Consider the following 15,456-nt stretch of genomic DNA (forward strand, 5'->3'; position numbering starts at 1 on the left):
TAGAAAACGTTTTTACAGACGCTATCCAGACAGTTTGGGGTCATGCGTTCGTTTGATCCAGCTGGGGATTCTGTATGACCCTGACAGACACACTGACTCCAGGTGAGAGATTCACACTGAGGTGACCTGTCTCCAGCTGTATGACCCTGACAGAGACACTGATTCCAGGTGAGAGACTCACACTGAGGTGACCTGTCTCCAGCTGTATGACCCTGACAGACACACTGATTCCAGGTGAGAGACTCACACTGAGGCGACCTGTCTCCAGCTGTATGACACCGACAGACACACTGATTCCAGGTGAGAGACTCAGACTCAGAGAGACTCAAACTCCAGTCTGGTGTCGTGTCGTCCCCTAGCGTTAACCCACAGTGGACACTCCATCTGGCTCCAGTCTGGTGCAGTGTCGTCCCCTTGCGTTAACCCACAGTGGACACTCCATCTGGCTCCAGTCTGGTGCAGTGTCGTCCCCTAGCGTTAACCCACAGTGGACACTCCATCTGGCTCCAGTCTGGAGCTCCCAAACTGGCGGGGACAGCGCAGTACTGCAGCGCCTCATTGACTTCATAGATCCAGACGGGTGTGACCCCAGTGTCCCGACTGCTGGTCAGTACAGATCAGGACACTGTGTGAGAGTAGGGGTGTGGACCCCAGTGTCCCGACTGCTGGTCAGTACAGATCCAGGACACCGTGTGTGAGAGTAGGGGTGTGGACCCCAGTGTCCTGACTGCTGGTCAGTACAGATCAGGACACTGTGTGTGAGAGTAGGGGTGTGATCCCAGTGTCCAAGGATGCTGGTAAGAGTTGATCTGGGTATTCTGGTGTTTTATTTTGCTCTTACTGATGAACCTGTTCAGTTGGTGATTAATTTTATGAATCCACTAGGTGGCGCCAGAGCAGCGTCACAGCGAGGACAGGAAACCCGCCACCTCACATCAGCAGGAAGAGAAGGAGAGAGAGAGAGATGGCAGCATGTAGGAGCTCAGCGCTCAGCCCTGGTGAGTTTTCTCTTGTTCTACCTGTCAGAGTATCGGTAAGGGAGTCACTGAGGGTCACTTCTCTGTCACAGAGCACAGCAGCAGCTGGAGAAGTGTCTTCCTGTCTGCTGAGAGTGTGTTCTGTCTCTCAGACACACAGGCTCTGAACTAGGAGAGAGACAGGAGCTGGTTTACTTTCACTTTCTCTTGTCAGAGATCAGGGATCGGTACTGTCAACTCAAGCTGTCTGGAATTCACTAAATATTTTAATCAGGTGTTTATTTAAGGTAGAATGATTGATGTTAAACCTGACTGTGTGCTGATGGTATTGGATTCACAGTGTTAGTGTTCATGATGCTCAGACACGCTCAGATATGATCGTTTCCTGTTTGTTGCTCAGAGGCCGTGTTTATTGTACAGCTGATAATACCAGAGAGGAATCAGAACAGATGAACAACAGAGGAATTTATTTGGCCCATAATTAGTAGTGATTCCAGGTTCTCGTGCAGCTGTTTCTCCTGTCCTGACTGGGCACCTTGTTCCCCCCTCCCACCCCTCTCTGTGTACAGTAGAGCCTCCCACTCCTGATTTTAAGTCTTAGTGTTGCTTTGAGTTTCAGTGTTAATTCTGAGGAACTCTGAGGTGTCACTTATCTAACTGGTTTTTAAAGATGACTGACTGTCACTGAGGATGTTGAATATTTTGTATATATATGGTTCGCTATCTTCACCCTGTCAGTGTGGGACACTCCCTTCAGACTAAAGAGACTCAGTTCCTCCAGCTTGTTAGTTTCACTGTTTTTAAACTAACATCATGCTAGTTCTCTTCAGTGTGGATCACAGTAGATAGTTTCTAAGCGGTTTGAAACTATACAACACAGAGATTTCCCAGCCAGGTGGCTGAGTCCCAAACATGTCTTTATTTAATGTGACATTTTTAGACTCACTACTGAAGAATTAGGATGGACTGAATGCTTTTACAGTTTTTACATGTATTTTTAAAATAAGGTGGAATAATAATAAACTTTGTTATATAGCGCCTTTAAAGGTGGCTTCTCAAAGCGCTTAACAGGATGACAATAACAATAAATAAGAAGAATACACAAGATAAAACACAATTACAATACACAGAGGAGACTGTGGATGGTGTTACTAAGATAAGCAGAGGGGTGAAGAATGGAACCAGATCAATAAAGGCTTTTCTGAAGAAGAGGGTTTGGAGTCTGGATTTGAAGGAGTTTAGAGATGTTGACTCTCTGATATCCTTGGGCAGAGAGTTCCAGAGCTTGGGGGCAGAACAGGAGAAGGCCCTGTCACCCCAAGAGTGTAGAGGGGCTTGGGGGACAGTAAGGAGAGCAGAATTAGCAGAGCGAAGGTTGTGAGGTGGAGAGTAGGGCGATAATAGTTCAGACAGGTACTGAGGTGCCAAGCCACGCAGAGCCTTACAGGTGAGCGTGAGTATTTTAAAGTCCACACAGAATTTAACTGGATGCCAGTGTAGGGACTCCAGGATAGGAGTGATGTGGTCACTTGCACCAGACCTGGTCAGGATTCTGGCTGCTGAGGTTTGGACAGTTTGTTCAGAGTAATTTAGATACCCCAGCGAGTAGAGCATTACAGTAGTCAATTTGAGAGAATACAAATGTTGATCAGCTTTTCAGCCACAGTTAGTGATAGCATAGGGGGTAGTCTAGCGATATTTCTAAGGTGAAAAAAACATGTTTTGATGATATGCTGCACATGTGGGTTGAATGTAAAGCCAGAATCGAATATCACCCCAAGGTGGAATAAAGGTTCATACTGAACACAGGAGTCCCATATGTGTCTGAACTGCCACCGGACACGCAGAGTGTTAGTGGGACTCTACAGGGCCCTCCAGAAGTATTGGCGCCCTTGGTAAAGATGAGCAAGGAAGACATTGGAAAAAATGTGTGTTTATCAGATGAGAGAAATCTGACCTTTCAGTGAGGTTAAATTATTCTAAGAAAAAAAATCCTGATGAAAAATAAACATTTACTATTGAGAGAACAGTGAAAAATAAAAAAAAATTAAAATTAAAATTAAAATTATAATTAATTAAAAATTAAAAAAATATAGATGGTAAGAATACAGAATAAGAATGTTGTAAGAATACAGTTTGACTAACATTAACAGAACATTTTTGTATACCACAGAGAATACACAGAAAAATAATCTCAATAATCTTTGATTTTCCTCTCTCACAGGGCAGGGACAATAGGAAAGATATAGAAAAGTTTTTATCATAAATTTTAAATGGGATGAAAAGTGAAGATATCTGTGATGAGAACTTTATCATGTAAATAATCTGTGATCTTTCTCTCTGACAGGGGAGGAACAGGCTGATTCCCATGAGGCACCACAGCGTCTCTCAGAGATCAGGATAGTGCTGCTGGGCCAGATATGGTCTGGGAAGAGCTCAGCAGGAAACACCGTCCTGGGCAGAGAGGAGTTTGAGACTGAGGGAGAACCTCAGGAGTGTGAGAAGAGACAGGGTGAAGTAGCTGGGAGACAGATCACTGTGGTTGACACTCTAGACTGGGATGTGTGGCTGATGAGGAATGATCCACAGCAGATCAGACAGGAGGTTGTGAAGATTGTGTCTCTGTGTCCCCCAGGACCCCACGCTCTCCTCCAGGTGATTAATTTGGACTCAGACACAGACTGGAGATCAGTGAAGGAACATCTGGAGCTTCTCAGTGAGAGAGTGTGGAGACACACAATAGTGCTGTTCACCTGGGGGGACACACTGGGAGACACAACTATTGAGCGGTACATCAAGAGAGGAGGAGAGGAGCTCCAGTGGCTGATGGAGAAGTGTGGGAACAGGTATCATGTTCTCAACAACAAGAACAGGGGCGACTGCACTCAGGTCACAGAGCTGCTGGAGAAGATAGAGGACATGGTGGCAGGAAAGAGTGACTGTTACTATGAGCTTGAGGAAAAGGATTTACAGGAGATGGAAGAGAAGTTCAGGACTTTGGGAATAAGGAAGAGGCAGAGGATAGAAGAGCTTCTGCAGAAGACAGTGGGACCCCAACTGCTTCCCAAGAGTGAGTTCATGTTCTCTCTCTGATAGGGGGTCACAGCTCAGTACAGTCAGTCTAATACAGATATTAAATGGGGTCATATTATCATGTATTAAAGCTTCTGATAGAAGTCTGAGTAGCTCTGAAATGAATCATATATTTTCATTTTTTAATGAGATAAGTAATAAATGTTAACTACGCGTGATGTCCTGGATGCCCAGTTCTACAGCAGGGCTCTGCAGGAAAAGACTCACAGCTGTGTTGGAAACAGAGCCCTTGTGGGGTATCTACCCTGTAGAGCAACAGGTCTCCACTGGGTCACACTGTGAGCTCTGCTGAGACTCCTCACTCACTGCAGCTCATCTCAGTGCTGAGTTTCTGAAGAGGAATAATCTGTGATCTTTCTCTCTGACAGGGAGGAGACGGGCTGATTCCCATGAGGCACCACAGCATCTCTCGGAGATCAGGATCGTGCTGCTGGGCCAGAGATGGTCTGGGAAGAGCTCAGCAGGAAACACCATCCTGGGCAGAGAGGAGTTTGACACTAAGAGAGTAAATGAGGAGTGTGTGAAGAGACAGGGTGAAGTAGCTGGGAGGCAGATCACTGTGGCCGACACTCCAGGCTGGGGTTCCTCCTTTATAATAAGGGCACATCCAAAGCGTGTTAGAGAGGAGGTTGTGCGCAGTGTGTCTCTGTGTCTCCCAGGACCCCACGCTCTCCTCCTGGTGATTAATGTGAACTCAGACACAGACTGGAGATCAGTGGAGGAACATCTGGAGCTTCTCAGTGAGAGAGTGTGGAGACACACAATAGTGCTGTTCACCTGGGGGGACAGACTGGGAGACAGAACCATTGAGCAGCACATTGAGAGAGGAGGGAAGGAGCTCCAGTGGCTGGTGGAGAAGTGTGGGAACAGGTATCATGTTCTCAACAACAAGAACAGGGGCGATCGCACACAGGTCACAGAGCTGCTAGAGAAGATAGAGGACATGGTGGCAGGAAACTATGGGCTGTACTTCACCACTGACATCAAAGAAATAAACACTGAACTGGAGAAATATATCAGACAGAGGGAGGAGGAGAGACAGAGAGAGATGGAGGAGCTGAGACTGAGGTTGGAGGAGAGACAGAGAGAGACAGAGGAGCTGAGACAGAGGGAGAAGGAGAGACAGAGAGAGACAGAGGAGCTGAGACAGAGGTTGGAGGAGAGACAGAGAGAGACAGAGGAGCTGAGACAGAGGTTGGAGGAGAGACAGAGAGAGACAGAGGAGCTGGGACAGAAGTATGAAAGAAGGGAGAGAGAGAGAGAAGAGGAGCTCAGACAGAGGTTGGAGGAGGAGTGGAGCAGGAGAGAAGAGGAGCTGAAGGAGAAGATGAGAAAGACACTGGAGGAAGAGGAGCTGGAGAAAGAGACAGAGGAGCCCAGACTGCCTGTCAAGAGGAGGAACAGTATAGACTTCATCCCTCCCGACAGTGAGTGTGATTGATGCTGTATTACTGAGTCACTGATCTTACTGGTCATCAGACTGAGAGATTCAACCATCTTGTGTCCTGTTAGGAATTAAAATCATACTGTGCTCCGCTCTGTACTGCGTTACTAACACAGTGGCACACAGATCTGTGTCTGTTTTAATCCTCTGTGCTGTAATTGAACTGTTTTCTCTCAGGGAGATTAGATTTAATCCATCACACAGCAGCTCAGTGTCTGTAATCTGTTCCTCAAGACTGTCGGACCAACACTCAATCAATCAAGGTTTATTGATCGATGCACGAACAGTACAGCACACAGCGGTGTTGTCAGCATTGAAATCTGCGAGCTCGTTAAAGGCTCGTTAAGAGGGATAGAAGAGTTGGAGGACAGGAATTTATAGGGGTTAACATTGGGATACAACAGATTACACAACTGCAATTCACAGATTGTGTGGAAGTAACACAAGGATAGGAGGTATTGAGGTGTCCTGACAGTAGTAGGGTACAGGGTAGGAGGTATTGAGGTGTCCTGACAGTAGTAGGGTACAGGGTAGGAGGTATTGAGGTGTCCTGACATTAGTAGGGTACAGGGTAGGAGGTATTTAGGTGTCCTGACAGTGGTAGGGTGCAGGGTAGGAGGTATTTAGGTGTCCTGACAGTGGTAGGTTGCAGGGTAGGAGGTATTGAGGTGTGCTGACAGTAGTAGGGTTCAGGGTAGGAGGTATTGAGGTATTGAGGTGTCCTGACAGTAGTAGGGTACAGGGTAGGAGGTATTGAGGTGTCCTGACAGTAGTAGGGTACAGGGTAGCAGGTATTGAGGTGTGCTGACAGCGGTAGGGTACAGGGTAGGAGGTATTTAGGTATCCTGACAGTAGTAGTGTTCAGGGTAGGAGGTATTGAGGTGTCCTGACAGTAGTAGGGTACAGGGTAGGAGGTATTGAGGTGTCCTGACAGTAGTAGGGTACAGGGTAGGAGGTATTTAGGTGTCCTGACAGTAGTAGGGTACAGGGTAGGAGGTATTGAGGTGTCCTGACAGTAGTAGGGTACAGGGAAGGAGGTATTTAGTGCTCTTCGTAGGTGTCCTGAGAGTGCCAGTGCCCCCTGTCAGTTCAAGGAGGTAACTGCAGGTGTCTGCTGTGGTTGGCTGCCCAGCAGTCTTACTGCCTGGGGGAAGAAGCTGTTCTGACACCTGGTGGTCTTGGTCTGATACTTCAGTACCGTTTTCCAGATGGTAGTAGAGAGAGCAAGTTGTGTTTAGGGTGACTGGGGTCCCTGAGGATGGACCTGGCCTTCTTGAGGCATTAACACAGTAGATATCCTCTGTGTTCAGTAGGGCAGCCGGTAGTGTTCTGAGCCAGTGTCACCACCCTCTGGAGGACCCTGAGCTCGTGGGCGGAGCAGTTACCACACCAGGCAGTGGTGCAGCCGGTTAGGATGCTCTCAGTGGTGCAGCTGTAGAAGCTGGTCAGGATGTGTGAAGGCAGGCTGAACGTCTTCAGTCTGGGGAGAAAGAACAGGCGCTGTCTTGTCTACGGGGTTGGTGTGGTGGGTCCAGATCAGATAGTCTGTGATGTTGACACCTAGGAATATGACAATCTGGACCACTGCGGACCCACTGATGTGAATGGGTGCCTGGTCTGTTCCTGTGGTCCACCATCAGCTCCTGTAATTGGTTGGTGTGGTGGGTCCAGGTCTGATCATCCCGGAGCTTGGTGATGAGCCTTGAGGGTACGATGGTGTTGAATGCTGAGCTGTAATCAACAACAACATTCTCACATACGTTTCTCTCTCGTCCAGGTGTGAGAGGGCAGTGTGTAGACCAGGGGCGATGGCCTCCTCAGTTGATCTGTTAGTGTCAAAGGCAGCTCTGAAGTCCAGCAGGACAGGAGTGGGTGAAAGAGCCCATCAGCAGATCATTAGAACCCCAGACAAGAGCTGTTTCTGTACATCAGTCTGAAGGACTCGTCACAGCTTGTCTGCAGATCAGTGAGTCTGTGACTGAACAGCAGCAGCCTGTTGTAGAATCTGTGTCAAACAGGGTGAGATGGAGAATTACTGAACAGCCTGGAGTCTGAATTCTGCTTTTTAACAAAGTGGTCAAGACTGCAGGTCTCAGGGTTGAAGGGACAGTTCCTGACCGACAGACACCGAATCACTGCAGCTCAGCCCAGCAGTGGGGATGTGGTACCAGGAAAATGAGGTGGAGTTTATTCCACTGACAGGTGCTGAGAAGCATTAAGCCTGTTTCTCTCTTGTCATCCTCTGATAAAGACACAGTGGACTCTGACTCTGGGGGTGGTCAGTTTCAGAGTGAAATACCAGCAGGATGATTGCACTGGACTGCACACTCTCCTAGAGTGCTGTTCTTCACTGGAGTGAAGAGATTCTCTCTCCTTCTTCAATTAACCTCCTTCTACACTCTGCCCCTGTAACAGTACAGTACTGCAGCATGACTGTTGTTGCTTGAGGCCAGTAAATGAACACAGATTCTTCAGATGAAACTTGAGTCACTTTGGGAAACAATATCTGACACAAGTGAAAGTCATGAACATCAGGTAAAACTATGTAGTTATCAGATGCCCAAGACTAATTGTTTATTCTGTAAGATTCCTTCATAATGACTTTTAAGTTTTGTCTCTTGAGCAGACTGAACCCTTCTTATCTGTGGAGAGGTTGGTCTCCTCTCATGTGTCACCTCCCTGATGCTCCTGTCTCTCCTCCTGTTGCAGTGAGTGAAGTCGAACCCAGACTCCAGCCCCGCCCCTCTGAGCTGAGACTGGTGCTGCTGGGCAGGACTGGTGCTGGGAAGAGCGCAGCAGGAAACACCATCCTGGGCTCAGAGGAGTTTCCCTCTGAAGCCAGCAGCTCCGCGGTCACTCAGGAGAGCCGGAAGAGGACAGGACAAGTGTCTGGGAGACGGGTGACTGTGGTGGACACTCCAGACTGGCTCCACGCCGGACTGTCTGAGGGGGACAGGAGACGGGATGTGGGGCTCTGTGTTAACCTGTCTGCCCCGGGACCCCACGCCTTCCTCCTGGTGACCCCGCTGGGCCAATCCTCAGGGGAGGAGAGGAGGAGACTGGAGACAGTCCTGGAGATATTCGGGGAGAGGGCCATGGGACACACCATGGTCCTGTTCACCCACGCTGATGATCTGACCAGCAGGACGCTGGAGGAGTTTGTGCACACAGGCAGCAGGGACCTCCAGTTGCTCCTGGAGAAGTGTGGGAACAGGTATCAAGCCCTCAACAACAAGGACAGGGGCAGCACTCAGGTCACAGAGCTGCTGGAGAAGATAGAGGAGCTGGTAGCAGGAAACAAGGGCAGCTACTACAGCACTGAGACGTACCAGGAGGCCGAGTCCCAGATCAGACAGAGGCAACTGCAGATTCTGAGGGACAGAGAGGAGAGGAAACAGAGGGAGGAGGAGAGACTGAGGGAGAAGCACCAGAAGGAGCTGCAGAACCACCTCCGCAGGACGGAGGAGGAGATCCAGACACGAGAGGAGAAGATCAGAGCACTGGAGGAGAAGATAGCAGAGCTGGAGGAGAGGCTGAGGGAGGAGAGGGATGAGGGGAGGAGGAGAGAGCTGGAGGAGGAGCTGAGGAGAGAGAGAGAGGAGAGAGAGAGGCTACAGAGGGAGATGGAGGGAGTGAGAGAGGATCAGGAGAGGGAGAGGAGAGAGAGAGAGGAGACACACAGGAGGGAGATGGAGGAGCTCAGGCAGCACTATGAGGAAAAGGCCAGAGAGGAAGCAGAGAGACACCTGGACCTGGTGAAGAACCACCTCAGCACAAGAGCAGTGATACTGGGAGCAGGACTGGGGGCAGCAACAGGGGCCCTAGCAGGAGCCCTGAGGGGCCCAACAGGAGCAGCAGCAGGAACAGTGATGGGAGCTGCAGTAGGAGCTCAGATAGGAGCTTTACTGGGAGGAGAAACCAGAGCAGCACAGACTCACACACAAGAGCACACACAGCTCGCAGACGCAGAAGACCACACACAGCCCGCAGACACACAAGAGCACACACAGTTGTCACAACGTAGTCTCACACACAACCTGAAGGCACTCAAGAATAAATAACCCTCAGACACATAGAGAACACACACAGCCCACAGACACAATGAGCAGACACACACAGCCCGCAGACACACAAGAGTGGGACCAACCCGGATCAAGACCAGACCTGAGAGCTTCAGGACTCTCTCCCACTGGTGTCCTTTTCCCTCTCTCTGTCCTGTGTCCTAACAAACCCCACTAACACCCCGTGTGGGAAAGAGGACCCGCTCGTCCCTCCTGTCCTGTCCCAGTGTCGCCGTCACTGGGACTGGAGCAGCCGGAGAGGAGACGCACTTCCAGAACTTTCCTTCCCGCTCGGCTCTTCCCCTCCTGAGGAAAGAGCATCATCCCACACAAAAAGCCCGTTTCTCTCGGAGACGTCCGCAGCACAGGGGGCCTTTTCCCAGGACACCAGGACACCCGGGAAGAGCCTCCCAGCCCACAGGAGGGGAGTCCCAGTCCTTCCCGGGATTTCCAGGACAGGAGCGGCTCCTCAGCTGGGAATAAAACCGCCCCGAGAGGAGCTCGAGCGCTCGGGCTCGGAGCGTCGCTTAGCAACCGGCGCCGCAGCGGCATCCGGAGGACGAGCCGGAAGCGGGTTTTGGCGCCAGTTCTGCTTTTGATGATCGGCTCAGGAGAATAAAGTCGATATAAAAACATAAAAGTCCATTTCTCTCCCTCCTCTGTGGAAGCCGTGTCCGCCAGGGAGTGAAAAGAAAAAAAACGCGCCGCGGTTTCTCGCCGTTTCGACTTTAGATCTCGAAATTATGACTTTTCTGACTCGGAAGTGCGAGATATAAAGTCCCAATGACCAGAAATAAAGTCGTGATTCTGAGATTGTAAGTCGCCGTTGCGAGATATAAAGTCCCAATGACCAGAAATGACCAGGACACAGAGTGAGGACTCTCCACTGAAACACTGATCTCTTCCTCGTAAGAGATCTGACTCACTGAAAACCTGCCCTTAGTGTCCCATGTGAAGAAAAACTCATTTTAAATTAATGTTTTATTTTGATCATGTTTGTATTTTGGTATCCTTTGTGTGTATATATATATGTTATAAATTCTTTTTGGATATAATTCTGACATTGTATATGTGTGTGTAACAGAATATATGTATATAATTGTAACAGTGGAACAGTGAGTTTGTATCCAGCTGTGGGTCTGGCGGTGTCACACCCGGTATAAGAGCACAGTGTCGCTGACCGGGACTCCGAGGTGGGAAAGTGGCCGGTTGTGGCCGAGATGGCGAGCAGCTGTTTCCGGCGGGCGCCAGGCAGGGTGGGCCAGGACAGGCGTGAGGCGGCCGGGCTGTGTCTGCGATCCCAGCGGGGGCGTGTGCCTCCTTCTCACAGCGTGTCTGGTGTTGGTGTGGGTGTTCGAGGGGCTGCTCATGAGGGGTCTTGAGGCCGGCTGATTGCTCGGACACACAGACCTTTCTGGAAGAGAAGCGCGTTTTCACCTCCTTCAGCCGGAGTGCAGCTGCAGAAACACACCGCTCGCTTGTGCAGAAGGACGTTGAAGCGCCGCTGGAAAACCGACGTGATGATGAAAGACGTCGTTTCATTACGGCGTCCAGACCCGCTGCCGGCTCGTCCGGCAACTGGGACTTTATATCCCGCAACGGCGACTTACAGTCTCAGAATCACGACTTTATTTCTGGTCATTGGGACTTTATATCTCGCAACGGCGACTTACAGTCTCAGAATCACGACTTTATTTCTGGTCATTGGGACTTTATATCTCGCAACGGCGACTTACAATCTCAGAATCACGACTTTATTTCTGGTCATTGGGACTTTATATCTCGCAACTGCGACTTACAATCTCAGAATCACGACTTTATTTCTGGTCATTGGGAATTTATATCTCGCAATGGCGACTTACAATCTCAGAATCACGACTTTATTTCTGGTCATTGGGAATTTATATCTCGTAATGGCGACTTACAGTCTCAGAATCACGACTTTATTTCTGGTCATTGGGACTTTATATCTCGCAACGGCGACTTACAGTCTCAGAATCACGACTTTATTTCTGGTCATTGGGAATTTATATCTCGCAACGGCGACTTACAGTCTCAGAATCACGACTTTATTTCTGGTCATTGGGACTTTATATCTCGCAACGGCGACTTACAATCTCAGAATCACGACTTTATTTCTGGTCATTGGGAGTTTATATCTCGCAACGGCGACTTACAATCTCAGAATCACGACTTTATTTCTAGTCATTGGGAATTTATATCTCGTAATGGCGATTTACAATCTCAGAATTACGACTTTATTTGTCTGTTATTCTCCCCAATATAATCCTCTCAGTCTGGTATGAAATACCAGCTCCTGTCAGTCAGCTCTGTTACAACAGACAGGATCCCTTTAGTCCTGCAGGGCTTGATTCCGATTTTTATTCAACTACTTCTCTCATAATCACCTTTGTTTTCCAACAGCGTTTCTGTATCATTCTAAAGAAGCGAACAGTAGGTTTCTACTGCTGTACTTCAGCTGGAAGGAGGTAAAAACACACGTTCCTGTTTCTCTTCAATACCTGGTCCTCTAGGCTGGTCCTCTGTCACATCAGCTAAAAAGTCACTTTTTAGGTTGAGTCCTGAAACTGCTGGACGAATCTCTGTTCTCATCACATCACAAACTGGAACCACAGCACCTCCAGCGAGCATGTCGAAGCCAATACCGCCCTGCTCCTCAGAGAAAGAGTCTCTCTTTTCCCCAGTGACTCACTGTCAGTGCTGCTCTGGGCCACACTGGGAATGACACCCACAGGGTTCAACTCACTCATTAATTAGTCGGTCGTTAATTGATCCCGGCTTCATCAGCAGTTTCCTGAGAGGAGCCAGGGTATCGGCTTGTTCCCCCCTCCCACCCCTCTCTGTGTACAGTAGAGCCTCCTGGGCAGCTTGTGAACCCTGGGTCAGTCACTCAGAGGGCTTATAACAGCCCTACCCGGGGAGGAGGGCTCCCGAGAGCGTCACTCGAGTGTCCCTTAAGCCCATTGGAGGAGAGGGCTGAGGCGGGACGTCACTCCACCGTGGTGGAAGCCCATTGGCTGAGAGGGGACAGGGGGACGGTCCCTGCGAGAACTCGGGGCAGGTGCGCGTCTCGTTTGAAGTTTGAATTCCTAACGGTCGCGCTTCTCGCCTTTCCCGCCGTGAGGGCTCCTGCCCCGCCGCGGTTTCTAGAGTTTGACCTTATTTTATCATTAATAATTGTTTTAGTCAGCTTTTTATTAGAATATACAAGCTTTCTTCTTTCCCGCCCTCATGGACGCCGTGTCTCTGCGTCGCCGAGCTGAAGCCACAGGTCAACCGCGGTTTGAACACGTTTCTATCACTCAATTCGTGTTTTTTAAATATAATGTCGTCTAGAGCAGCAGTTTGTTCTTCACGGACGTAGATATCGGCGTCAAAGGAGTGGAAAAGTGTGCGTTTGCGTCAGTGTCATCAATATCATATGCTATCAGTGTTGTAACGCTAATATAATACAATACTGCGTCAGTATAATCGGTCTGACAGAGTTTTCGCCAGTCTGGGGCTCTTCAGTACGTTTATACACCTGTTAAACTTGACTGAGTCCAAAGTCAACGCGTTTCTGGACGTTTCTGCGCACCGAGAGGACGTTTGCTGTTCGTGTTGGAGACGGAAGATGTTTCCCGGGCTGTGGCGGTGAGTGGCGACTTGTCCCTCCGTTTCTTCATTGAAATCGTTCAGTCCTCAGGCTGATGAGAAAACAGTCATAGGAGTGAGAACATGTCTGTGGTGAAATTGTGTAAAAGTGTGTCTGTATCATTGAGCTCGACGGGTTTGAGGTAAAATTGTGTCAAAAGTGTCTGTTTATCATTGAGCTCGACGGGTTTGAGGTAAAATTGTGTCAAAAGTGTCTGTTTATCATTGAGCTCGACGGGTTTGAGGCAAAATTGTGTCAAAAGTGTCTGTTTATCATTGAGGTGAAATTGTGTAAGAAGTGTCTGTTTATCATTGTAAAATTGTGTAAACGTGTCTTTATCGTTGAGCTCAGGGGGTTTGAGGTAAAACTGTGTAAAAGTTTATCATTGAGCTCGACGGGTTTGAGGAAAAATTGTGTAAAAGTGTCTGTTTATCATTGAGCTCGGGGTGTTTGAGGTCAGATTGTGTAAATGTGTGTTTTTCTCATTGTGCTCAGGGTGTTTGAGGTAAAATTGTATAAAAGTCTTTTTATCTTTGAGCTCGGTGGGTTTCAGGTAAAATTGTGTATAAGTGTCTTTATCATTGAAGTAAAATTGTGTAAAAGTGTCTGTTTATCATTGAGCTCGACGGGTTTGAGGTAAAATTGTGTAAAAGTGTCTATCATTGAGCTGGGGGGGGGGGTTTGAGGTAAAATTGTGTAATATTAATAATTGATTACACTCATATAGTGCTTTTCTGGTCACTCCACTGTACGCTACGCGCTTTACAGAATGAGGACTCCCCTCCACCAACACCGAGGTCATTTATCATTGAGGTTAAATTTGTGTAACAGTGTCTTTTTATCATTGAGCTTAGGGGGTTTGAGGCAAATTTGTGTAAAAGTGTCTTAGTGTAAAATTGTGTAAAAGTGTCTATCATTGAGCTTGACGGGTTTGTGGTGAAACTGCGTAAAATGTCGGTTTATCATTGTAAAATATTGTAAACGTGTCTTTTTATTATTGAGCTCGATGGGTTTGAGGTCAAATTATGTAAAAGTGTCTTATTGTAAAATTGTCTTTATCATTGTAAAATTGTGTCAAAGTGTTTTTTTTTATCATTGAGGTGAAATTGTGTAAAATTCTTGTTTGATAGAGGGTGTTTGAGGTAAAAGTGTCTGTTTGATGTGGCGGGGGGAGGGTCACAGAGAAGACCCCCTTGCCCCCATCTTGATTAAAATGAAACGCGTGTTTCATGAAATAGTCATTTTTCACAATCTGGCCGTGCCAGACAGAATCCACGTTCACCGGCCGTGTAATTGTAACGAGTTGCTTGGACTTGCTGACCGTTACTGGAAGAAGCTTCTGATGGCTCCTGACGTGGGCGAGAGAATAAAGCCTTGTCTGTTTCTGAAGCCCTTCCTGTGTGTCCTTTCATTTCACATCTATTCCTCTGGGTGACTGGAGGCGGCGCTGTCCTGCTCCCTCTGGTGATCGACGGGTTTTTCACACGGAGCCGTGTTGAGTGGTATTTCTCGCGTTAAGAAAGTTAGGTGTTGGCACGAACTCTTAGTCATCAATAATATTCAATTTAGCACGGTCATCAATTCTGTTCTACTCTGAGGATGTAGGGGAGGAAAGAGGCCCGTGGTCTTGTCACTGAGAGACTCCAGTGTGCTCAAGAGCTGTTCAGCACAGCTAGAGCCCCACAATTCACACTCGACCGTCCCAGATCCCAGATCCAACCCCGGGTGTGAGATCCTGCTGTGTGATCTGAGCTTCTCTCTGCCACTGTATTAATGTCCAGTGGTATTAATCAGTGAGCTCTTTCTCTCTGTTTAAACCTGCGTTTTCTCATTGCTGCGTAATGACACACTGACTGGACCCACAGGGTCACAGCGAGAGAAACACAGCCTGTAGATCACCAGAGGAAGAGCAGAGCAGCACAGTCTCCATCACCTGATTGCTGATTATGCATTATGTCCTGTTTTCATCCAGCTGAGGCTCAGCTATACTCACAACACTGCTGACAGCAGGAAGATTCAAGTATTCTTGACTCGGCAGCTCGTTAAAACCAGCAGCCATGGTGTTCAGACAGTTTTTTCTTACACACAGAAGACTGACAGCTGCGCGTTGTGAATCTGTTTTTCTAAGAGGACATGTGAGTGGGGGAGGCGGACTCGCCCTTAGTCTACTCTGAAAATACCTGTGAAACCGGAGAGAGAGATGCGATAACAACCTTTGTACGTGAA

General features: G+C 48.4%; 1 protein-coding gene across 1 annotated transcript; it reads left to right on the forward strand.

Annotated features, from left to right (window-relative positions):
* The first annotated feature begins 958 nt into the window (after window positions 1-958).
* Window positions 959-10,208, forward strand: LOC148812589 (GTPase IMAP family member 8-like). Its single transcript, XM_088908556.1, has 4 exons — window positions 959-998; window positions 3,325-4,047; window positions 4,439-5,497; window positions 8,224-10,208. The coding sequence occupies exons 1-4, from the start codon at window positions 965-967 to the stop codon at window positions 9,573-9,575; spliced, it is 3,168 nt and encodes a 1,055-aa protein (XP_088764682.1). The 5' UTR covers window positions 959-964; the 3' UTR covers window positions 9,576-10,208.
* The last annotated feature ends 5,248 nt before the right edge of the window (window positions 10,209-15,456 follow it).

This window comes from Atractosteus spatula, assembly GCF_055471065.1.
Source record: "Atractosteus spatula isolate fAtrSpa1 chromosome 10 unlocalized genomic scaffold, fAtrSpa1.hap1 SUPER_10_unloc_2, whole genome shotgun sequence".
Taxonomy (NCBI): Eukaryota; Metazoa; Chordata; class Actinopteri; order Semionotiformes; family Lepisosteidae; genus Atractosteus; species Atractosteus spatula.

Excerpts from the sequence above, each read along its gene's own strand:
- LOC148812589 (XM_088908556.1), top strand. The coding sequence starts at position 965 with ATGGCAGCATGTAGGAGCTCAGCGCTCAGCCCTG. Across the intron at positions 999-3,324 it reads GAGCTCAGCGCTCAGCCCTG|GGGAGGAACAGGCTGATTCC; the intron begins GTGAGTTTTCTC and ends TCTCTCTGACAG. Across the intron at positions 5,498-8,223 it reads AGACTTCATCCCTCCCGACA|TGAGTGAAGTCGAACCCAGA; the intron begins GTGAGTGTGATT and ends CTCCTGTTGCAG.